Source organism: Ostrea edulis, chromosome 8 (assembly GCF_947568905.1).
Source record: "Ostrea edulis chromosome 8, xbOstEdul1.1, whole genome shotgun sequence".
NCBI classification, from domain to species: Eukaryota; Metazoa; Mollusca; class Bivalvia; order Ostreida; family Ostreidae; genus Ostrea; species Ostrea edulis.
The window spans coordinates 14,960,541-14,986,370 of NC_079171.1; the positions used below are offsets into that span (position 1 = coordinate 14,960,541).

A 25,830-nucleotide genomic window follows, 5' to 3' on the forward strand; every position below is an offset into this window, starting at 1 on the left:
TTTGTATCGCAGTAAATATAACATTATCAACTTTTATGTCGAAAAAAAGGCCGACCCCTTCAATTAGTGGCCGAGAGCGACAGAGAGTCTTTAATTTATAGCACTTAAATGATCAATATTTGTAAAATTTTACCGAAGCTAAATTGTACGTCTAGACAATATATTTGTATCATTATTCATGAATGAAAATCTCGGTCAAATTCTTGTCTCATCACATCTAAAATTGGACGGAAGACCCACTCGTTGCTCGCAACGAGATCGCATCTAGTTATTCTTATTTTCTTCTCATTTTTCCTCTTTAGTGAGAAATTTGTCCGACCGATTATATGAAAGTGCTTCGACAGATCCACTTCAAACTTTGTGAGCTAATAGGGGGTCATTAGGAGGGGTGCAATCAACTTTTCAAATTTTCAAAATGGCCTCCGTTTCAAGATGGCGGCCAAAAAAACGTCAAAAAATCAAGGTTGTCGGATTTTATCCAAATTCTATTTCCAGGGTAATTTAGTGACCCTAAATCCATTTCCACCATCGAAATTTTTTTTGAGCCGCCATTTTCAAAATGGCCGCCCTATACCAAAATATTTGAAAATGTTAAAATCTCTACAACATTTGGTTTCTGGGGTAATTGGAGGGTCCACAGTTCATTTCTAGCATCAGTATTTCCTTCCAATCTATTTTCAAATGTTTCAAAATGGCCGCCATTGAAGAAAATGGCGGCCAAAAATCAAGTCCGTCGGATTTCAACCAAACTTAGTTTCTAGGGTTTTTTGAGGATCCTGAGCGCATATCTGGCATCAAAAACCATTTCTGACATGGGAGAGGTGTTCAGAGACATTTGTGTTGGCATCCCAACACAGTTATAGCTCGTTATTATTATTTTCTTATTCTTATTATTCCTCTTCTTTAGTGAGAAATTTGTCCGACCGATTTTGTGAAAGTGCTTCGACAGATCCACTTCAAACTTTGTGAGCTAATAGGGGGTCATTAGGAGGGGTGCATTCAACTTTTCAAATTTTCAAAATGGCCGCCGTTTCAAGATGGCGGCCAAAAAACGTCAAAAACTCGAGGTTGTCGGATTTCAACCAAATTCTATTTCTATGGTAATTTAGTGACCCCGAGTTCATTCCCACCCTCAAAAAAAAATTTTAAGCCGCCATTTTCAAAATGGCCGCCATATACCAAAATATTTGAAAATGTTAAAATCTCTACAACATTTGGTTTCTGGGGTAATTGGAGGGTCCACAGTTCATTTCTAGCATCAGTATTTCCTTCCAATCTATTTTCAAATGTTTCAAAATGGCCGCCATTGAAGAAAATGGCGGCCAAAAATCAAGTCCGTCGGATTTCAACCAAACTTAGTTTCTAGGGTTTTTTGAGGATCCTGAGTGCATATCTGGCATCAAAAACCATTTCTGACATGGGAGAGGTGTTCAGAGACATTTGTGTTGGCATCCCAACACAGTTATAGCTCGTTATTATTTTCTTCTTATTCTTATTATTCCTCTTCTTTAGTGAGAAATTTGTCCGACCGATTTTGTGAAAGTGCTTCGACAGATCCACTTCAAACTTTGTGAGCTAATCGGGGGTCATTAGGAGGGGTGCATTCAACTTTTCAAATTTTCAAAATGGCCGCCGTTTCAAGATGGCGGCCAAAAAACGTCAAAACCTCGAGGTTGTCGGATTTCAACCAAATTCTATTTCTATGGTAATTTAGTGACCCCAAGTCCATTTCCACCATCAAAAATATTTTTTGAGCCGCCATTTTCAAAATGGCCGCCATATACCGAAATATTTGAAAGTGTTAAAATCTCTACAACATTTGGTTTCTGGGGTAAATGGAGGGTCCACAATTCATTTCTAGCATCAGTATTTCCTTCCAATCAATTTTCAAATGTTTCAATATGGCCGCCATTGAAGAAAATTGCGGCCAAAAATCAAGTCCGTCGGATTTCAACCAAATTCAGTTTCTAGGGTTTTTTGAGAATCCTGAGTGTATATGTGGCATCAAAAAGCATTTCTGACATGGGGAGGTGTTCGGAGACATTTGTGTTGGCATCCCAACACAGTTATAGTTATTATCATTATTATTCAGACAACACTATGGCGATGAATACCTTATCCAAGCGAATCATAACTGGCAGAATATTCAGAAGGAACGGGGTAAAGTGAGTAACATCAAATGATACTGCTATTCGAATTAATGCAGTATGCAAAGAATAATGCAACACTGCCTTCATTGTTTGTGGTTCTGAATAGTATCAAAACAAATAAATGTTCAAAAATATATTCAATGGCGTCTTTGTTTTTAAGATCCCCGTCAGTGTTATCAAGTTTGGAAAGTAACCTAGAGACAAAGGATGCAAAGGTTGCCGGGAAGAGGAAACGCGGGACTGAGAAGATGATGCCCAATAAGTATATCCGTACATGCTCCACACACGCACACTATGACAAAGATATTAATGAAACATGATCCACACACGTATGATATAATGAACATATCAAACTAACGAAAACAATCATGTAAGGTAATGACAATACCAACGACACATGTACAATATAATGACAATACCAACGACACATGTACAATGTAATGACAATACCAACGACACATGTACAATGTAATGACAATACCAACGACACATGTACAATGTAATGACAATACCAACGACACATGGACAATGTAATGACAATACCAACGACACATGTACAATGTAATGACAATACCAACGACACACATACAATGTAATGACAATACCAACGACACATGTACAATATAATGACAATACCAACGACACATGTACAATGTAATGACAATACCAACGACACATGTACAATATAATGACAATACCAACGACACACATACAATGTAATGACAATACCAACGACACATGTACAATGTAATGACAATACCAATGACACATGTACAATATAATGACAATACCAACGACACATGTACAATGTAATGACAATACCAACGACACATGTACAATATAATGACAATACCAACGACACATGTACAATGTAATGACAATACCAACGACACATGTACAATGTAATGACAATACCAACGACACATGTACAATGTAATGACAATACCAACGACACACATACAATGTAATGACAATACCAACGACACATGTACAATATAATGACAATATTAAAGACACACATACAATGTAATGACAATATTAAACACACACGTACAGTATAATGACAATATTAAACACACACGTACAGTATAATGACAATATTAAACACACACGTACAAAGTAATGGCAATATTAAAGACACACGTACAAAATAATGTCAATATCAAAGACAATAAATGACAATATTAAACGCACACGTATAATATAATTACAATATTAAAGACACACATATAATGTAATGGCAATATTAAGGTAGTACTCTACATCGTCATAATGGCTGACTTCCTTTAAAAACATGGATGACAATATTAAAGACACACGCACAATATAGTGACGATATTAAAGACACACGTACAATATAGTGACGATATTAAAGACACACGTACAATATAGTGACGATATTAAAGACACACGTACAATATAGTGACGATATTAAACACATTTACAATTTGATGACAATATTAAAGACACATGCTCAACATACATACAATGTAATGACAATATTGAACACACACATACAATGTAATGACAATATTAAACACACACATACAATGTAATGACAATATTAAACACACATACAATGTAATGACAATATTAAACACACATACAATGTAATGGTGATATTAAACACACATACAATGTAATGACAATATTAAACACACACATACAATGTAATGACAATATTAAACACACACATACAATGTAATGACAATATTAAACACACATACAATGTAATGACAATATTAAACACACATACAATGTAATGGTGATATTAAACACACATACAATGTAATGACAATATTAAACACACATACAATGTAATGATGATATTAAACACACATACAATGTAATGACAATATTAAACACACATACAATGTAATGACAATATTAAACACACGTACAATGTAATGACAATATTAAACACACATACAATGTAATGACAATATTAAACACACATACAATGTAATGACAATATTAAACACACATACAATGTAATGGTGATATTAAACACACATACAATGTAATGACAATATTAAACACACACATACAATGTAATGACAATATTAAACACACATACAATGTAATGACAATATTAAACACACACATACAATGTAATGACAATATTAAACACACATACAATGTAATGACAATATTAAACACACATACAATGTAATGGTGATATTAAACACACATACAATGTAATGACAATATTAAACACACATACAATGTAATGGTGATATTAAACACATACAATGTAATGACAATATTAAACACACATACAATGTAATGACAATATTAAACACACGTACAATGTAATGGTGATATTAAACACACGTACAATGTAATGACAATATTAAACACACATACAATGTAATGATGATATTAAACACACATACAATGTAATGACAATATTAAACACACATACAATGTAATGACAATATTAAACACACATACAATGTAATGGTGATATTAAACACATACAATGTAATGACAATATTAAACACACATACAATGTAATGACAATATTAAACACACATACAATGTAATGACAATATTAAACACACGTACAATGTAATGACAATATTAAACACACATACAATGTAATGACAATATTAAACACACGTACAATGTAATGACAATATTAAACACACATACAATGTAATGGTGATATTAAACACATACAATGTAATGACAATATTAAACACACATACAATGTAATGACAATATTAAACACACGTACAATGTAATGGTGATATTAAACACACATACAATGTAATGACAATATTAAACACACGTACAATGTAATGACAATATTAAACACACATACAATGTAATGACAATATTAAACACACATACAATGTAATGACAATATTAAACACACATACAATGTAATGACAATATTAAACACACATACAATGTAATGACAATATTAAACACACATACAATGTAATGACAATATTAAACACACACGTACAATATAATGACAATATTAAACACACGTACAATGTAATGACGATATTAAACACACATACAATGTAATGGTGATATTAAACACATACAATGTAATGACAATATTAAACACACATACAATGTAATGACAATATTAAACACACATACAATATAATGACAATATTAAACACACATACAATGTAATGGTGATATTAAACACACATACAATGTAATGACAATATTAAACACACATACAATGTAATGGTGATATAAAACACACATACAATGTAATGACAATATTAAACACACATACAATGTAATGACAATATTAAACACACATACAATGTAATGACAATATTAAACACACATACAATGTAATAACAATATTAAACACACATACAATGTAATGACAATATTAAACACACATACAATGTAATGACAATATTAAACACACATACAATGTAATGACAATATTAAACACACATACAATGTAATGACAATATTAAACACACATACAATGTAATGACAATATTAAACACACATACAATGTAATGACAATATTAAACACACACATACAATGTAATGACAATATTAAACACACATACAATGTAATGACAATATTAAACACACGTACAATGTAATGGTGATATTAAACACACATACAATGTAATGACAATATTAAACACACATACAATGTAATGGTGATATTAAACACACGTACAATGTAATGGTGATATTAAACACACGTACAATGTAATGATGATATTAAACACACGTACAATGTAATGATGATATTAAACACACGTACAATGTAATGACAATATTAAACACACGTACAATGTAATGACAATATTAAACACACATACAATGTAATGACAATATTAAACACACATACAATGTAATGACAATATTAAACACACATACAATGTAATGGTGATATTAAACACACATACAATGTAATGATGATATTAAACACACGTACAATGTAATGACAATATTAAACACACGTACAATGTAATGATGATATTAAACACACGTACAATGTAATGATGATATTAAACACACGTACAATGTAATGATGATATTAAACACACGTACAATGTAATGATGATATTAAAGACACATACAATGTAATGACAATATTAAACACACATACAATGTAATGGTGATATTAAACACACATACAATGTAATGACAATATTAAACACACATACAATATAATGACAATATTAAACACACATGCAATGTAATGACGATATTAAACACACATGCTCCACATACATACAATGTAATGACAATATTAAACACACATACAATGTAATGGTGATATTAAACACATACAATGTAATGGTGATATTAAACACACATACAATGTAATGGTGATATTAAACACACGTACAATGTAATGATGGTATTAAAGACACGTGTACATGTAATATAATGACAAAATTAAGCACACATACTCCACATACATACAATATAATGACAATATCAAAGTAACTTTAATGCAAAATTCATCATCAGAAAGTGATCATCTACACCTTAAATATCATACATGATTAGTTCATGAAGTGCATGTCTGTTTTATGGTTTTTTAAAGCAATACCGTATTTAAGAAAAAAGACTTTCTATAAAAGGAGTAAAAACAAAACAAAATACGTCAATTTACAAATGCAAGTACCACACGAAAAGAAACGTGATACAAACTTCAGATCTAGTAATATACATGGATCGAAGTCTCCACTACAATGGGCCGCTCGAGTCGGTCATGATTCAGGAACACCGGATTTGTATATTTAAACATTCAAGAAGAAAATATTGATTCATTGATTGATTGTAACATTCACACTTGATGGCGAGTGTTTGGCGATGGAACTGTCACTACCTCTTTTAACGACTTACATGTAGGTCTGTCGTGACTGGATTCGAACCCCGGCCTTCCGCATGCGGAGCGAATGCTCTAACGTGTAGGCCATCGCGGCTGTCTACGAATAATAGAAATTCTTGGCACATTACTTGAGAAGAGAAAATCTCTTGGTGTGGCCTTCAATTCGACACTTAGATATATCGACGTCATTTTGTCTATTAGCAATAATAACTTGGATTGATATGTCGATTCAATATATCCCTGTGAGAATTTATATTCTCCTCGTTCCATCGGTATTTTCATACCAAATTGTGAAAAGAATTGGAATAGTAGGTATCAAGAAGTTATAAATAGTCAATTATTGACACAATTAATCATTGGCCAGTTTGGTCCGGTCTTCATACCAAAACCCCTTGGGGGTCATAAAATTTACAATTTTGGTAGAGAACTATTTGCTCGTTCCAATTATCAATTTAGATTCAACTTAGTATCTATAGCATTAAGAAGATGCTATTTAAATAGTTTGCACGTAAATATGATGTACCAAATTTGACCCCCAGAGTCCATACCTCTACCCAGGGGACCCTGCTCCATATCATTACACATTTCTTTCGTTTTTTCATAGATGTGCGATTGAAAATTTGTCAATTGTTGGTAGTTCTTGTCCCACCCCTAGGGACCAAGGGTTGCAGGGGTCCTTACAATCTATGGTACCCATGTTTCAAAGATTCTTCATATTAAATTTGAAAAGAATAGGAAAGGTAGTTATGAAGAAGTTAAACTGTTTAAAAGCTCACGCACGAAGGACGCTGAACGATTGCTTTTGCAATCACCTGAGCTTACTGCACCACCGCATATATACGACGAGATTCGATGCAAATGACTTATTTTGTCTAAAACTCCAAACTTGTATTATATTCAGTTTAAACAGTTTTAGACAGAGAAATACGACTTGCTGACGTGTTCAGTTTCGTCGTCTGCGAATTTTTAGAGAGCCGCTTATTATAGCACACCGTTCACCCTGATGCTCTGACACATGGTATTGAAATTACCAGAAGATGGTCTGAAATTCAGATCGAGGTTAATTTGACTGTTAACTGTACAAAATTGTATGTATTGTTTAATTATCTTATCATGATGATGGTGTAAATATATTCCTAAAATGGTAATCGAGATGCAAATTTGTGTTTCTTTAGTACAGCAATCATATCATTTTTATAGGCGAGGACGAGATGGAAATGTTCCTGATATAAAACAAACGTTTGTTTCCTTCGACTTTGGGCCCGAGGAGCTAAACTGTCATCGTTTCGTGTCAACAAGACTGCAGTGCGTTTTAGATTCCGGTGATCTGAACATTCAACTTGAATTTGGAAAAGAATTGTTGTTAATTCATCATTCAGACATTTCTGTCGGAGATCTCTGTGTGCGGCATTTTGGGTCGCAACCATCATGTATAGAATCTCAAAAAGGTTATTCAAAGTTTGTTTTAAATCATTTACAGTATTTGCAGAATGAGAATATTTAATTTGTACGTGTTAAAGAAATTTTTATAAAGCATGTGTAGTTGCAAGATGCCCGCCCTTCTCTACAGATATGCAATAAGATATAGATGCAAATATCCCCATCTATACTATATACTAGTACAAATTCGAAAGTAATGCATGATAAGTAGAGATAATGAACAGTGATCAATCTCATAACTCCTATAAGCAATACAAAATAGATAATTGGGCGAACACGGCCCCTGGACACACACCAGAGGTGGGATCAGGTACGTAGGAAGAGTACGCATCTCCTGTCGACCGGCCACGCATACTAGTAAACGGGAAAATAAAATAACAAGTGGCACACACACCTTATCTTTCACATCAATATTATTAGTCCTAAGGGCTAGGAAATCTATTTCAAAAATCCCGTTTTGCAGATTGAGGCTAACTTTTAATACTTGGTGTAAGTGTTCCTAAAATTTAAATGCCAACGGAAGTGTCTACACTGATGAAAGGATATACATATATATTGTAACATTAACAGGATATGACTAAGTTGAACCCGCCCCCTGGGGATGCAAAATTCACAATGTTGGTAAATTTGTTTTCTGCTTTTCCTAGATATTGCATTTAGTTTTATACTGTATCAAAACATTCATTCAAAACAATAAAGATAATAGTCACTATAATAATGTTGGCTCCAACCTGGAACTAAAGCTTTTACCACCTAGGATCATGAAATTCACAAATCTGGTGAAGGCTACAAGGTCCTGAGATTTACAATTTATGCCCCTTTGCCCCATAGACGCTTTGTCAAAATTAATATGTGAAACGGCCAAATAATTGGTATGAAACACGTCAAATAGCATTCGACCTTGTGATATCAGCTTATTTGTTTATTAACATGCCTATAGTTAAAGCTAGTGACCAAAATGTACATTTACAGTATAATTTGATCGTTCTCTTTAATGAATATATATTGTTTGTAGATGGCGCTGTTCCGAAGAATACAGTTGTTGTTTGTTGTGTAGACGAAACTCTAGAAAAGAACGAGGTACTATTGTACAGTGACCACTTCTCAGTATGATAAACCATCATTTATTTTCGTTTGTAACAAACTAAGCATCAAGTTTATTATGTCACCTGAATCCAGTTGCACAAAGGTTAGTTAACTTTAACAGACAGTTAACTTCCCATTAATTCTTATATTTACATAGCTTTAACTAGACGTTAACTGTCAGTTAGGCTTAACTCATCTTTGTACACCTGGGTCCTGGATGAGTAAACTCAGGTGACCTATTGCAATGGGTTATGGTTTGCCGTGCGTTATCAATCGAACATTTTCAACGTCTTCTTGATAACTACTATTCCAATTCTTTTCAAATTTGTTGTGAAGCATATTTCAATCTAATTAAAATCAGATCCTACGATACGCTCACAATCGCTACAATAGGATATGACATAATTCCATAGGGGGTCATGTCCACATGACCTTTCGCTTGGAATATTCATAAGAACTACCAGTCCGATTGCGCCATACAAACAAAGATGATTATTTAGGTGGTTCCCGGCAACTCGTAAATAAATTGCATTAATCTCTCTCCAACGAAGTATATTCCACACTATAAAATTGTTTATTCTCACACAAGGAATTTTAAAGTTTCGCAATAATGCCTAATCTATTCCGTTCATTAAATCAACAAATCGTACCATGTAAAATACACCCAAATTAAATCAATTGTGAAATGCGATTATATATGAATAGGAATGTGGGTACGATTTTAATAGTTTCCAAGATGGTTTACTTAATTAACGCGAGGAATATAACGTCAGTCGACGTAAACGGTGAATTTTGACGTCACATCTAGCTGCGATGTGTTTTCTTTTAAACCCAACAATGACATCCATTTTCCTTGATTCGTGAACACCGATGATTTTATAGTCGCCGCGCTGATTGGCTAGCATAAAGTTCAAATGAACATGACCCCTAGTCGGGTTATGTCAGATTTTTTTACGCAGAGTACACAGCGCGGATCTATATAAGAAATCTGATTTTAATTATATTGATGCATCTTTAGGACAAGGGGGCATAAATTGTTAATTTCGGGAATCCAGCACCTATTTGATCATAAGGGCGGAGCAAAAACTACAAAAATGGACCAATTTTCAAAAGTCTACCGAAAAACTAAATGCATAATGATGTAGAGTTGGATTGATTGATTGTATATTGTTTAACATTCCTCTCGAGAATATTTCACTCATATGGAGACGTCACCATTACCGGTGGGAGAATGCAATATTTAGACCTATGCTCGGTGCATACGGCCTTTGAGCAGGGATGATCTTCATCGTGCCACACCTGCTGTGACACGGGACCTCGGTTTTGCGGTTTACCAAATTTGGTCGCTTCTTACGACAAGCAAGGTGTACTGAGGACCTATTCTAACCCGGATTTCCACGGTACATGTGGTGTAGACATGCTTCTACCAAAAGTGTAATATTTATGATCCCAGGGATAGAGGTGTTGACCCCAGGGCGGGATCAAACTTAGTATATAGTGTTTATGTGTGAAACACATAAATAGCATCGTCTTGAGTGTTATTGGTACTAAATTGAAGCAAAATGGATATTTAAAACGAGCAGGTAGTCTTTTATCAAAATTGTATATTTGATGTACCCTGGGATAGGAGTTTTTTTTTATATCAGTGTGTGGCCAAAATAGTCAGTTATTAGACATGTGAGCAATACACGTTTTTAACTTCTTGATATCTAGCATTCCAATTCCTTTCCAATTTTGGTGTAATTATCTTTGTGACAAGGGAGACAAAGATTGTAAATTTCAGTACTCCAGCACCCCTGGGACCTTAATGGTAAGACATAAACTGACAAAAATCGACGAAATTGCAAACTGCTTCTTCTCTACATTTGTATGTATCTAAGGAAAACTAAATGCAAAGAGATATAGAGCAGAACGACATCTGTCATAATTATAACTTTCAGGATTCGCAGGATAGAGGTTCCAACTCCAGGGTGGGACCATACTTGTTTTAAAATAATGTGTATGTGCAGAACATCTAACTGATATCTGCTTTAATGCCATTGGTATTGAATTAAAACGAAATTGATATTTAGAAGTAGGTAATTCTTCACCGAAATTGTAAATTACATGATCCTAGGGGTAAGGGTTTGGTTTCAGGATTTGAAGGACTTTTTAAAGTTTTTTGATGTTATATAAAATCTAAATGCATATTTAGGAACAGCAGAAAAGGATGTATAAAAAGGTGAATTTTGCCACCTCAAGATTATGACTCTAGAATGAGTCTAAATTAATCATATCGTTTAATGTCAATACATATATTATATTATGTAAAGCCTGTCATCAGTGTATGCACTTTTGAGGGATTGAGATTATATAAACACATATTGTTTTATATTGTTGCTGAATATCAGAATTTAGCTTGGATATTCAAAACAGTTTTTTTTCTACATTTCATAGCCATTGGGACTAGTGATACTTTTAACTAGTACTCCGGTGATCGATAAAGCCTGTGGGTCTCTTGTTTAAAGTATAACTTGTTTTTGTTAAACAGCTCCCTAAAATCTAAGTGCTTCAAATTAAATCACCTCACCTCAATGTACTGCAATGTACTGAGGAGAAAGCATGAGGAGGAACATACCCTTCTACATGAAAAAAGTTATAAACCACTCCTTTTTAATCCAGTGTAAATTGTGGAAAATATTTGATCCCTTGATCAGAACAATGCGAATATGATAATGAAGTGTTGTACACAATTACAACGCTATCTAATAAGCCAAAATGGGAGAATTATTCTCATGTTATTTTACACCCCCCCCCCCCATCGATCTTAGATCCACTTTAACTTTAAGGATAAGGGGTGGATCGTTCTGTCCCGACAAAATGGCAATAGAGCAACTGACAAAAAAATTCGTGACAGATAGACTGAAAGAATTGCATAGCCATAAGGTAGACACAACTTGAAGCATAATATGTTTTTACATTCTATGTTCATAATTTAATAACTTTTAAAACGATGTCTTAAGAACGATGCTGATTGGATGAAACATTTGTGTGCTTTCTTAGTTTTAAAAAATCGTCAGGAGTTCATCTGCACTAAACATTTAACGTCCAACGTCTCCAAACAAAATGAAGCATACAACCAGTCATCGCTTGTACTCTTCCTTTATATTTAATTGAGCTATTAACTATTGTAACTTAAATCTGGCGTCTAATCCATTCAATTCTGCACAGTTAGTCTACCTCAACTGAACGCAGAACAAGCTTTGTTGTTTTCATTGTTTCTAACATGTATTTCTACGCGCCATTTCAAAAAGTTTATTTAAAGCGTTTTCTGAGAGAAACTACTTGTTCTCTATTTAGAAAACATAAATAGATGAAGATACATGAAACAAATAGTTGTTTTCTTGTTGCGGGTATCAAAAGAAAAACTGGATGGCAACATGTTTTCATCAATGCCCAACGAAATAAATAGAAATACTTCAGTGCTCCGTCAGCGTGAAGTGTTAGTGTTTCACTAAAATATCCCTTTGTGAAGTATTGCAGTTCATGCCATCATGTAGTTTGCTATAAAATTAAATTTATTTCTTATATTTACATTCTACATTCACTCCCTTGGAAATACTGGTTAGACTATGTCTCATTACTCATTGCTTGTTGTAAGAGGCGACTAAATGGGCCGGTACTTCAGATGAGACGGCAAAACCGAGACCACGTGTCACGGCAGGTGTGACAAGATATAGACTCCTCCCTGCTCCAATGCTTTAAGCGCCGAACAGCCCCTCACCAGCAATGGTGACGTCTCCATATGAGTGAAACATTATCGAGCGTGGCGATAAACAATAGATCAATCAATCATTTCATTGACAAAGATACCATAGACAACGCTATAACGCGTACCATTCTCGACTGTTCAATTTATTCCTTATCAGATTGTCATCATTACCATACGATGAACATTTTGATTTTTATCTAAATACTTTTTACGTTGCCAGATATAGTAGGGTGTTGTAACACAACCATTTTTCACGCTAAATTATCATACGATGACGATATACAATGTTAAACATAATCGTACTTTAAAGATGCATTTTCAATGATTACTTTAAAAACACTAACTACTAAATTTCTTTAGCTTTCAAAAGAACTGGTGGCAAACCTGTCGAAATCGGTAGAGAAGGGTCATCTATTCTTTGTAAGGGCTGAAAATGGTTGGACGTCAACGGGAAGTTTTCTGGAGAAGTACAAAATAAAAGTGTCCCCAAATCAAATCATCACTCGGAAAGCCCAAATGTTACGGGTATACGAGAAGATGTATGAAGATATAGAGGGAAAATTTGAATATGTAAAGAAAGCAATAGATACTCTACCACAAAGCGAAATACACCCAATCAGAAGAAAAATAGCTTGTATTGAAAAGAAGCTTAAAGAACGGAAGAAGCCAAAAGGTCTCTCAGAAAAATGCAAGAAGGAACTAGAAAGGTAGTCTATATCCTAAATTTATTTATATTATACATTTATATAGCGTTTTATCTAATTATGACAATTACCCTAAAACGCTTTACATGTAACACAATAAAAACAAACTAAAACAAAGAATAATAAATACACAGAAAAAGGCAAATAATAATAATAAGATTGATATGTTTTATTAGGTCACCATTAATGCTTCAAAATTATTTACACCTGTGGCACAATCCCATTGTTAACCTATCCTAATATTGATGACTGAATAAAGGAATCGATGCCATTGATTACGTATGTACATGTACCACTGATATTAAGGCCCTGACAGCTATATTATCTTCATGTCCAGGGGTCAGTGTTTGCTCAACTATTCATTTTGTATTGCTTATAGGAGTTATGAGATTGATCACTGATCGTTTTCTTCACCTTTCATTATGCTACAAGCTATCTATATGAAAGGTGAATATAACGAACATTGATCAATCTTATAACTCCTATAAGCAATACAATATAGATAGTTGGGCAAACACGGACCCCTGGATATACCAGAAGTGGGATCAGGGCCGAGTTTTACTAAACATCGTATACTCAAACGTAGACGTACGCGTAAACGTAGGCTTTGCGATTGATTTTACGTGCGTGTAGATTGTGTTTTACAAAGCGCCGTATCTGTATCTGTAAACGGAGTTATTTACGTGGGCTTTCTCATTACTTACGACTGGAACTCTTCAAAAAAGGTAGAAATATTTTCATAGTAACGAAAGCTACGCATGCGTATTGCTTACTTTTCTTTTGCTTGATCTCGTCTGCTCGTCGAAAATGAACGACAAAAAGCCAAGAAAGCCCAACTGGTCGGATGCCGAGATGGACGTGTTAATTGAGGCCTACGCCAATGTAATACAAATTATAAGAGGAAAGTTCTCCCCCACGCTTACATCGGAAATGAAAAGACGGGCTTGGGAGGACGTGACAGAAAAGTAAGTACCATCGAGTGCCCCTATTGTTCACCCGATCATAGAATATATATTTTGATGAGAATGTTAGTGACACCACTTAGTCTATAATATCAAGAAATTTCAAGGGTTTAAGAAGCGGTTAAAAAGTGAATGAAACTACTGATGTAAATTTGAACCCAAGCGATGCAATAGGCCCTAACCTATGATGCGTGCAAATAACAATACATGTATTAAAAATTATGCATGTGTAAATGTGTAGATTTAGTGTTGTGTGTAAAGTACTACTGTTTGTTATCTTCACTTTTTCATTGAACAGGAACAATGTAAATTAAACTTTCAAACTTCTTTAAAATAAAGCGAGAAAACAAGTTGAAATCAGAAATCGCATTGTATCTGTATGAAATATACTTCAAGTTCATTATGTAAGGTTAGCGCAGTAAACTCTGAATATCGAGGTACCGGGTTCAAGTTCCGTAGATGAATTAAATTTTTGTTTTCTCTCTTTTTTTTTATTTATGCAAACCACAACTTGTGGCACAAGGTACAGACTGTGGACAAAAGTATTCGCACGGGCAATGGCGGCCATTTTGTTTATCGAAAACGCTTGACGGTAAACAAACATGTTTTTGGAGTGTCTGAACAGGACAAATAACTTGTAAATGCAAAAATATTGTAAATAAACAATTTCTTTCTATCAATAATCAATAAAAATATATAAAAGAATGTCAAGTACCTTAATATTTTCGTGATATACCCTCGGGCCCTTTGAACTTTGCGCACTCGTTGTGGAAGGGTGCATGGAAATTTTGTATAATTTACTCTAAATGAAGTCCAGATTTCCAGAATTTTGTGATACAGTTCATCACCAGAATTTAATGTACAAATGTGATATGAAGTTTTCTTTTAATTACCAGCCAAATGTTTTCTACGGGGCATAAATCAGGTGATTGTGTGGGCCACTTCAGTGCTGGAATTTGTTTGTCCGTTTTGTAATTGGTTGAAAGACAAGATCAATGAACAGGTGTATGGTCACCCATAAACAGATAATTGTCATCTTGAAAGAGTTTTGCTGTACAGGCCACAATTTATCTACATAATTTTTAGAGTTATTCATGCTGCTTTATGTATTGACTCTGCAAAGAGTAATAACGCCATGACACGTAATGCATCCCCAAATATTTTACCAGTTTCGGGGGAAAATACAGTCCGACAGTCAAGATTTATATCACTTCTTCTCCATATATATACTCGACATTATTTTCCAGAGACAATCTGGCACTTGTCAGAAGAAATTACCACTTTCCTTTCATTTTCCACGGTCCAGTTTATTTTACCCGCACACCATTGCACGCTTTTTACACGATTGACAACTCGGACAGTATTTTCTTGATACAAACACATATTTAGTATCCATTTCTGTCTTACACATCGCCAAATAGTTTTCTTTGAAATATTTGCATTGTTATTTTCATTACATCTTTGTAACGTCCTACAGTGGTCCTTTTCTGCCCAACTGTGTCTATCTAACAAGTCTCCGTTGTGCACGTGCACTCACTAATTTCTTTCGTCTACTTCTTTGTTAGTTTTCTGTTGTACCTCGCACTCGAAACTTATTCCAAGCACTATAAACAGTTGATATAGGAATTCTTAATAATTTCCCAACTTCCCCGGAACTTCAGCCCTGAACTAATTCTACGATGTTTTCTTAGCAGCCTATACGGAGTCCCCATGTTTCCAACCCATGCTTTCTAATCACTCCCTTGCATGTATAAACAGAGTTGCAGACGAACACAAACATCATTACGTCACAAAATTGACTTTCAACTCTTTGAATACATCATCGGTGAAAGGATAATTCATGTCTGTGCAAAGAGAGATAACCCGCAATGTACGATACTCGATAAACACGTTTGAAAAATGACGCGATCGTGCGAATACTTTTGTCCACAGTCTGTAGTTGAGAGGGGATGTAATAAGTAAAGGTCAAAATTATACATAAAACTACGTTTATTCACCAATATCCAGGGTCAAGTAAATTTACAAGTTCATGGTAAATCAACTTTTCTTAGTAAATGAACAGCTATATATGTAATTGGCAATTTTTTCAATAATATTGTTACATTCGTTGCTCATAAGCCAGATAAAGTTTTCTCTATTGCACAGGTTTATAAAATTCTTGCACAAAATTTTCATAAACTCTATGAATGGTTTTCTTAGGTGTTGGTATGCTATACATTTTATGTACAGAAACCCTTTTTAAAATGTATTTAATTTTCAATTACCCCATCCCTGTGCAGGGTGAATGCTGTAACAGTGTCCTGTATGAGAACTGTGGACGAAACAAAAAAAGAGGATACAAGACAGTCAGTCCAGTGTTAAGAAGAAGGAAGCATGTAGGGAAAGAGAAGCTTCCAAAACAGGTGGCGGACCCTGTTCTGAAGAAGTTTTGTTTAAGCCCTGGGAGTTGATTGTGAGTACTGGTAACATACAGATCTTCATGAGAAAGAGAACATTTTCTTCCATGTTTTATCCAGCTTTTAATTGTTAAAGCCCATTTCATATTTTAGGGGAATTTTTGAGAATGCAATCATGAAATTCCAGGGGAGGGGTAGGATGGGGGACATGATACTCAGATTATAATATCTCTAAAATGGCATATAAATTGATTGAGTAGTGATTATTATCTATATTGAAAGACTTGGATGATTATAGAAAATTAATTAGAATATATGATTTTAATGATCACAAAATGTGCATATTGTCGGGCAGGAGGAGGATCCAATTATTTTCCTAAAAGTTATAGTGGATCTAAGAGGGGTGTAGCTTCTACTCCTATGTGGCTTATTTTTTCTCCACACCATGCAGTACATTAAGGGGAGGAGGTTTCAGTTGAAGCACTTCCAATTTGGGGAACTCTGAGACATTTGTTTTTCATAAAGACAGTCTCTATGGTCAATAATAAAACTGTTATTGAAAAAAAAGATATGCAAAACTGATATAGACACTTTAGTGACTTCATTTGTTTTTTGGAAGCAACACATATTCCATACTAAATTCATTTTATTCATTTTTCTTAGCTACTTGGTACCATTCCCAAAGAAGCCATACATGGTCTGGAAGGTGGAGTGGATACAGGACGAGAGGAAAATAAATGTAAATTTCTTTTTATATATAAATTGTGTTAACCAGACTGTGACTTCTCCATATATGTATGCCAAGATCATGATGATAATGATACATGCATTTCCAAATTTTGTACTAGCTCTTTTAATATTATGAAAATATATGATATACAGGTTATACACTGGAGAAATCTTCAACTTCCACTGACAGTTGTCCTGGAGCAACAGGAGATTGTGTTGTGACAGCACAAAGTATATCTGGTAAATATATTTATCAACTACACGTAGCTACTTCGTTTTCGAGTTGAACCTATTAACTATACTTTAAAATACACATATGACAATTTGTATAGCACATCTGCTGACAAATAAATACACATGATTAACTTAACATATTACATTGTATTTGACATGTTATTATATTTCAACTCACCATATGAAAATTCGGCAGTTTTAGAAAAGTTGGTGTACTTTTTCTTACACAATTTCAAAATATCTAAAGTCAGATTACTTGTAACTGAAATCTACATGTGCATGTGCAAATTTTATATGTATCCATATATATGCTATGTATTATAATGATCTTGAAAATTTCAGAATCTGTTGTGGACATAACTGCAGAGGAAACTTTTAATCCATCTACAGGTATGTATGGGTATTTTGCTTGGGATGAGAAAAAGGGAATTATATTGATATACATAATAATATTTATCCCCAGGAGTCAAAGAAGGGGGGCATATTGCTTTGCACCTATCGGCCGGTAGACCACATGTTGTCCACTCAATATATTGAGAACCATTCACTTGATCGTAATGATATTTCATATCTGGACCCCTATTGTCAAAATGTCAGCCTACTATGGACATAGGAAGACTTTGTCCACTCAATATCTTTCGAATCCTTTGCTTGACAGACATCAAACTTGGTACCCTGGTACATCCCAAAGAGTAAATGGCCCCTATTGATTTTGAGGTCACATGGTCAAGGGTACACTGGTACAGGATAAGGAGTATATGACCCTATTGATTTTTAGGTCACATGGTCAATCCACTCTGGACATAGAAATATATTGTTTGCTCAGTATTTTGAATTGATGATACTAATATCAATTAAATGATGTGTGTGTATAACCCTTTTCAGTTTTGCACCATGGGGGCATATATTTATTACAAACATCTCTTGTTTAAATTGCATTCTGATTTCTTACATGCATATTGCAGTATATTAATATTGGGATAAATGATAATGAAACCGGTCATTGGAAATTATTAATTAAATAATAAGGTACTTGTAAAAAAAAAAAAGGGGGGGGGGTCTGTTTATAGCAAGGTTAATATGGTACCCTAACACTGCAAAACACATGTATTGTAGATCATTCTCAAAAAATTTCTTTATAATAACAGCATCGCAGGAGGTCTCTATGAAGAGGAAGATTCGAGAACCAGTGGGAAGGAGAAAGTTTATGAACTATGGTAATGATTAAAGCATTAGAACATTTCCTATGAATGCAAGGTGAAGATAACGAACAGTGATCAATCTCATAACTCTTACAAGCAATACAAAATAGATAGTTGGGCAAACACGGACCCCTGGACATATCATTCCATAAAAAGAAACATGTACAGTTCACATCTGTATATTATCATGAAAATTTGAAAATTGTAATTATGTTTTTACTACCAAATACTTTTGATATGTTTAAAGATATTCAGGTGTTTCATACCACCATAAAAAATATGAACAAATTACTGGTACATTTACCTTGCTATCTACAAACCAAGGTCAATTCAGGTGTGATTTGGAGCATATTTTAAACATGTTACACCAATTTCTTGTCGAGTATATTCTATTTTACACTTTTTAATTCTCTAAAAAAAAATATTTTAACAATCAATTGTATGAAAGGAATAAAATTTTGAATTTCAATTTAAGAAATGGAAGACCTGATGGAATTGAAAAGAAAGAGATTGGAACAGGAAGAGAGAAAAGTAATGGCACTGGAAAGAATTGCGATCGCCCTAGAGAGACAGATTCACCGTTCACCAGACTCTCTCTCTCCTCTTTCTGTCTCTCCTATCATTAAATTTTTTTAACAGCTTAACACATTTTGTTGCCTTCGCTCTCTGATAGTTATTTTATCTTTTTAATAGATGAGAGAAATGGTCACTTCAGAAATGTGTTTACTTATAATGTTCATCAGTGCTGGGACTATGAGAAAAAATAAATCGTACACATGTATACATGGTTGATATTACTTTTTTTTTTATTTTAAGCCTTATTAAAGTCTGGAGGTGACCTGTTGTCTTAAATTCCTTGCAGTCTGTGCTGCTGCTCCATGGTACACAGCATTGTTCTGCTGGTTGGCCACAACTCCACCTTGTCGCAAAGGGATCTTTTCATTTATTGCCTTATTGTGCAGTCTCATACATGTCTCGATTATTAAGGATCACTTCTCCGGTGTAAAGGGAAGATAACCTACGCTGCTGTGTAAACACCTATAAGAAAATGTTAACTTTAATTTTACTTCATTTTTACTTACTTGTATTAATAGTGTCTTTTAAGGATACATGCAGTTGTAATTCCTTATTTACCTGAACCTTGACTTCAGCACCCCATAGGCTCGTTCCACCACATTTCTGGTCTTGCAGTGCCTCAGCAGGTGTGGATGGGGTGCTAAATGGAGTCATCAGGTTATCCTTAAGAGGGTAACCTGAATCTCCCAGTAACCACCCTCCCCTTGGTAAGGTCTCCGATATTTCAGGCAGACTGGAATTATTGAATATGATGATACTTATCTTATATCGTATTAACGCTTTCGATAAGATATTGCATACTCTATACGAAATCTTACTTCCTATATAGTATAACTGCTATAAGATATCTTATAACTTTTATAAAATACCTTATAAAAAGAAAGTTTTTAAGATATATATTACATTTTATAAGATATCTCATAATTTACAGTTTATAAGATATCTCATAAACTTTATAATATATCATAACTTTTATAAGATATGTTATAAATTTCATAAGATACGTTATAAAACTTATAAAGTCTATGACGCATCTCGTAAAATATCTTACAAATCAATTCAGATATACGTATTAAAAGAAATCTTTTATAATTCATAAGCTATATCTTATGAATGAATTTTTATAAGATATCCTATGAACTTTATGACATATCTTAAAATACATAAATTAAATATCACGTGTCATACCCCCCCCCCCCATTTGATGACTACTTAAATATTTTGATTCACACCCCTCCCCCTTTCAAATGCATGTGTGCACACCGTTGTGCTAATATTTACAAAGAAACGTAACATTTCTACACTTTTTTTATTTTCACAATTACATAACAAACTTCAATTTCCAAAATTAATTTTTGCTATTTTATTATCAAGATAAAAATTTTGGAATGCAATTGGAATATATTCAAGAATACAAAAGAATATAATTCATTTTAAAGAGATGTATCTTACATAAGTTACAGTATGTTTAGTTCGTAGATTTGAGAACGGAATTTGAGGTAGATTTAATATTGAAGGTACATGTTGCAGCATTTCTTAAATTAGATCTCTGTATACATGTATGCGTCCTGTTTTATTTCAAATTTCTGTTTTTATGTCTATGCATGCAATTATATATCATTAGTGCTTTGTGGTGTTTTAATGCTATATAGTCGGTTAAAGAGCTCTTAGCTCATGTTTATTGTTTACCTGTATATAGTTCCGACTTTAAATAAAAATTACTTACTTACTTTATTTATTAATATAAGGTCATGTTAAATTATCCTAATTACGAGTGTTGAAACACTGTGATATATACATGTATAGAAGGGGGAAAAACCCACAATTATAATCAATTGTGTAAGATTCGTGAAATTTTTACACTTTACACAGATAGCTGCTGCAACATGTACCTTCAAATTTGTAATGCAGACAAAATATCAATAGTGATATTGTGAACAGATGAATGAAACCCGTTGTGACATGACAAAGACAGACATTTATTTTAAAGTTCACAATCAAAGTGCTTATGAGATTTGATATGGATTAAAACATTTATTATATTGTCTTTAAAAAATGAGAAAAGTTTAGTGCATACATGTAATTCTTGTATCTTCATGTAAATGCGTTTATTTCTGTGACAACCCCCCAACCCCCCCCCCCCCCATCACTTCTTAAGTATTTCTTACATCTTTCATTTCTTTAAATTTTCAATTGTTTTGCTTGTGTATATTCAGTTGAAAACATACTTTTTTTAATGATTTTCAAAATTCTAATAGAAATCTACATGTAATATGAATTACTTCATAAATCGAATCATTTCATGAACGGGCGAACAAGTACATACGTAATCAAGGTAGACAATTTAAACATGTTTACATTGGTGATGGATGCATTTTGATGCAAGTACCTGCAACTGTGTTGGAATTGAGTGTGATCGGTTTGTAGAGGGTCTCACATTGGCGTCGACACCATCAATGAGCTCGAGAATAATTCTTCTTGGAAATCGGTACCTGGAAATCAGGTCTCCATCGTCTAAAGCGTCCAACGCTTGACTTCTATCACGGAAAGCCCTTTCACGATGAAGTGCTCTTTGGGAAAAAATGTACGCCGCCATTTTGATAACGCTACGTGGTCGCTACGGCTGTTTAACGTCACATGGAAAATCTGACGTAAATCTACGCCAAATGGTAAGATACGACGTTTAGTAAAACGCAAAATTAACGTAATCTACGCGTACGTCTAGACTTACGTCTACGTTTGAGATACGATGTTTAATAAAACTCGGCCCAGGTGCGTATACGTAGTAGGAGTAAGCATCGCCTGTCGACCGTTCACATCCGCCATGTCCCCTATATCCTTATCCCTATATCTCAATTGTTTCATGAAAACTAAGTAATGCAATTAAGCAACACAATTCTAAAAGGGGTCAGTAATGGTATGACTTGATTTGTTGGGAATTAAAGCTATTACTCTTTTTTGGCTTTGTGCGAAGCAAACTATTTCTAGTACATAAAACCAAAACGGAGAGATGAATAACTTGAACATTTAATCATATAAAGAATCTCTAAATTCAATAATACGAAAAAAGCTTCTTAAGACTGGGATTTATTTACTTCATAAAGCGGTCAACAGGGGATGCCTACTCCTTCTAAACACCTGATCCATGCAACTCTCGTATATCCAGGGGTCCGTTTTTACCCGACTCTCTATTTTGTAATGATTATAAAAGTTATGAGATTGATCAATGTTCGTCATCCTCACCTTCAAAATTTTTGTTTATCATTCAGTGCTCTGGATTTTGGAGTTATTGCATACAGAACAGACAGTGAAAGCCTTACAGTTTACATCAACCGACCATGGACAAGATCGCTCAATGCGAAGCTACGCGACTTGGAGAAGAACTGCTCGCCCTTGGTTTTGCGGTGTTGTAGAGTCCAAACACCGATTTACAGACCACACTTATTGCGAGCCGGCTGCCAGGTAAAAAATGGGGATAAGGATATATCAGGAACGATTGGGATATTTGCAAAACAAATTCTGGAAGATGCAGAGAAGGACGTGGCGATAACGTCTGCGCATGTCATATGGGAAGGCTGCAATGCAAGGGTACATGTAGAGGGCAGTGATGAAGAAATAGGTCACTGTATATGGCCACTGAAACCTCCCGGCGAGTACTTAGAAGCCAAACTCCTGGATATGGCAGTTATCAAAATGAAGTCGGACATCACTGAACATATATCAACATCAGAAAATGTTTCTGTTTATACTGATCAAAAGGACAAATTAGAATGCCGGAAGGTGTATAAATGTGGATGGAAAACGGGAGAAACTCATGGCGATATACATTTTCCGCAGTTCAACATGTTTGGGAAAAAAGTAATGGTGATTACAACTGCAGATGGACGAAACTTTTCTGAACCTGGTGACAGTGGTGCCCTTGTACTCACTAAAAACGGGACACAGCTCCATGCACTAGGATTAATATTTGGGGGCGGTTTACGACTTCAAGAGAACGATGAAGATTTTCCTGATAATGCGTCCCTGGCAATATATCTTGATGTCGCTATCTCCAGGTTTGAAGAGGAGAACGAGAGAGGAAAGATTAAAATTCAGCGATATTGATCTTTTTAGTACTTCTAATGAGACGCAAATTTTATCACCGTAATTGCACGACATAGTCAATCGTTATTTCCAGTAGTTTCATCGATGTATCATAAATGGGCCTTAGTTGTCATTTTGCACCAACAATTGAATTCAACGTAAATTGCGGAATATTTTCATTAATGACCTCAGCATTGAATTATTCGAGTAATAAATATCCGCGTAAAAACGCGAAAACATTACCTCTCAGATTCTAAAAGCTCGCTTCCATTTGCTTCTACATCGATATGTCCAATGTAATTATCATTCGCGGAACTTGATCGATTGAGCATCACAAGTAGGTCAACCGTAGTTATGCGACTTAAAATTATATGTGTATCTTTATGAAAATGATTATCTATTATATGTTTTATTGTGATTCATAACCGTAATACAAAAAACAAAACAAACAACATCGATCGACATTTCAAGAGAGATTACTCTCCCGATTTGAAAGATAAAACAGCTTGATTTCAACATCACATGCCATCATAATTAAGAACAATCATGTAATCTATGTATTTATTATAACAACTGTCTCTCTATCATTTACTACATTCTAGAGAATTGGGGTGCCAATCAATTAATAATTCACATAAATTAGCACTTGATACTGGCCATTGTCCAAGCCTTCTTGATCATGTTCGGATTATTTGCTATTTCCTGGGTGGCTTTTGTAATCTATTTGGCATGCATGGGTTTTACAGCATAATTATGAACGTTCTGAGGTATATCTTAACACTCCCCACTGACACACTTTTTTTTAAAAATTTGTTCGGACACCATGTTTGAGTAATAATGTTCGAACTGTGATTGCATGCTTCGCTTAAATGTACCTTTAATCGATGACACAAAGTATAAGTCTCAGAAGTTTTTGACTCGCGATATTTCGTTCTCGCGATTTGACGCACAGTGGCTAGATCGCGGAATGAAGTACTCGCGTAAAATAAGGATCCTACAGTATTTCCAGAATACGTATCGATTATTTAAATTTGACACATTCTTACCTACTTAACAGAGAACTTAACCTTGAAACTCAGTTTTAAGTGATTATTTGTATATAATTATATGTATGAAGAGGAAGTCCCTGGGAATGAATAGTGCCTGGACTAATCAGGTCATCTTCTTGACATAAAGTATCATTATGAATATCAACGAGAGAGAGAGAGAGAGAGAGAGAGAGAGAGAGAGAGAGAGAGAGAGACGTGGACATAATTTAAGTAAATAACAAGTTCCATTGCTTTTCTATTTGACCATTTCCTTATGAATATTTATATAGTGTGTTTTAAATGTAATGCACACTAAATTTTCTAATCATTGATTTTACATAATCAGTATGGTGCCATGTTGATTTTTTTTTATTTCTCATCGTTCCTTTATAGCAAATATTGGAGGACCAACCACCCTCTAAGTTCAATGTCGCAACTATTGTTTTCCTTCTAAATATTGTTTGCAATAATCTATCTATCTATCTATCTATCTATCTATCTATCTATCTATCTATCTATATATATATATATGCTTGTAGTCAGTTTAGAGTTTTTTTCTTTTGTTATTACGTCTTTGTTTAACAATGTTCTTTTGGTTTTTAAATTCATACATGTATCTCTTTTTGATACGTTAATATTCATTAACAGATTA

At 34.2% G+C, this 25,830-nt stretch overlaps 1 protein-coding gene and 1 pseudogene across 1 annotated transcript; both read left to right on the forward strand.

Moving 5' to 3' along the window:
* Nucleotides 1-2,095: 2,095 nt before the first annotated feature.
* Nucleotides 2,096-25,523, forward strand: LOC125662787 (uncharacterized). The gene is made up of 6 exons (XM_048895138.2): nucleotides 2,096-2,165; nucleotides 2,311-2,412; nucleotides 8,188-8,435; nucleotides 9,443-9,507; nucleotides 13,625-13,971; nucleotides 23,337-25,523. The coding sequence occupies exons 1-6, from the start codon at nucleotides 2,101-2,103 to the stop codon at nucleotides 24,169-24,171; spliced, it is 1,662 nt and encodes a 553-aa protein (XP_048751095.1). The 5' UTR covers nucleotides 2,096-2,100; the 3' UTR covers nucleotides 24,172-25,523.
* On the forward strand, nucleotides 14,490-20,261 carry LOC125662788 (nuclear apoptosis-inducing factor 1-like; annotated as a pseudogene).
* Nucleotides 25,524-25,830: the final 307 nt, after the last annotated feature.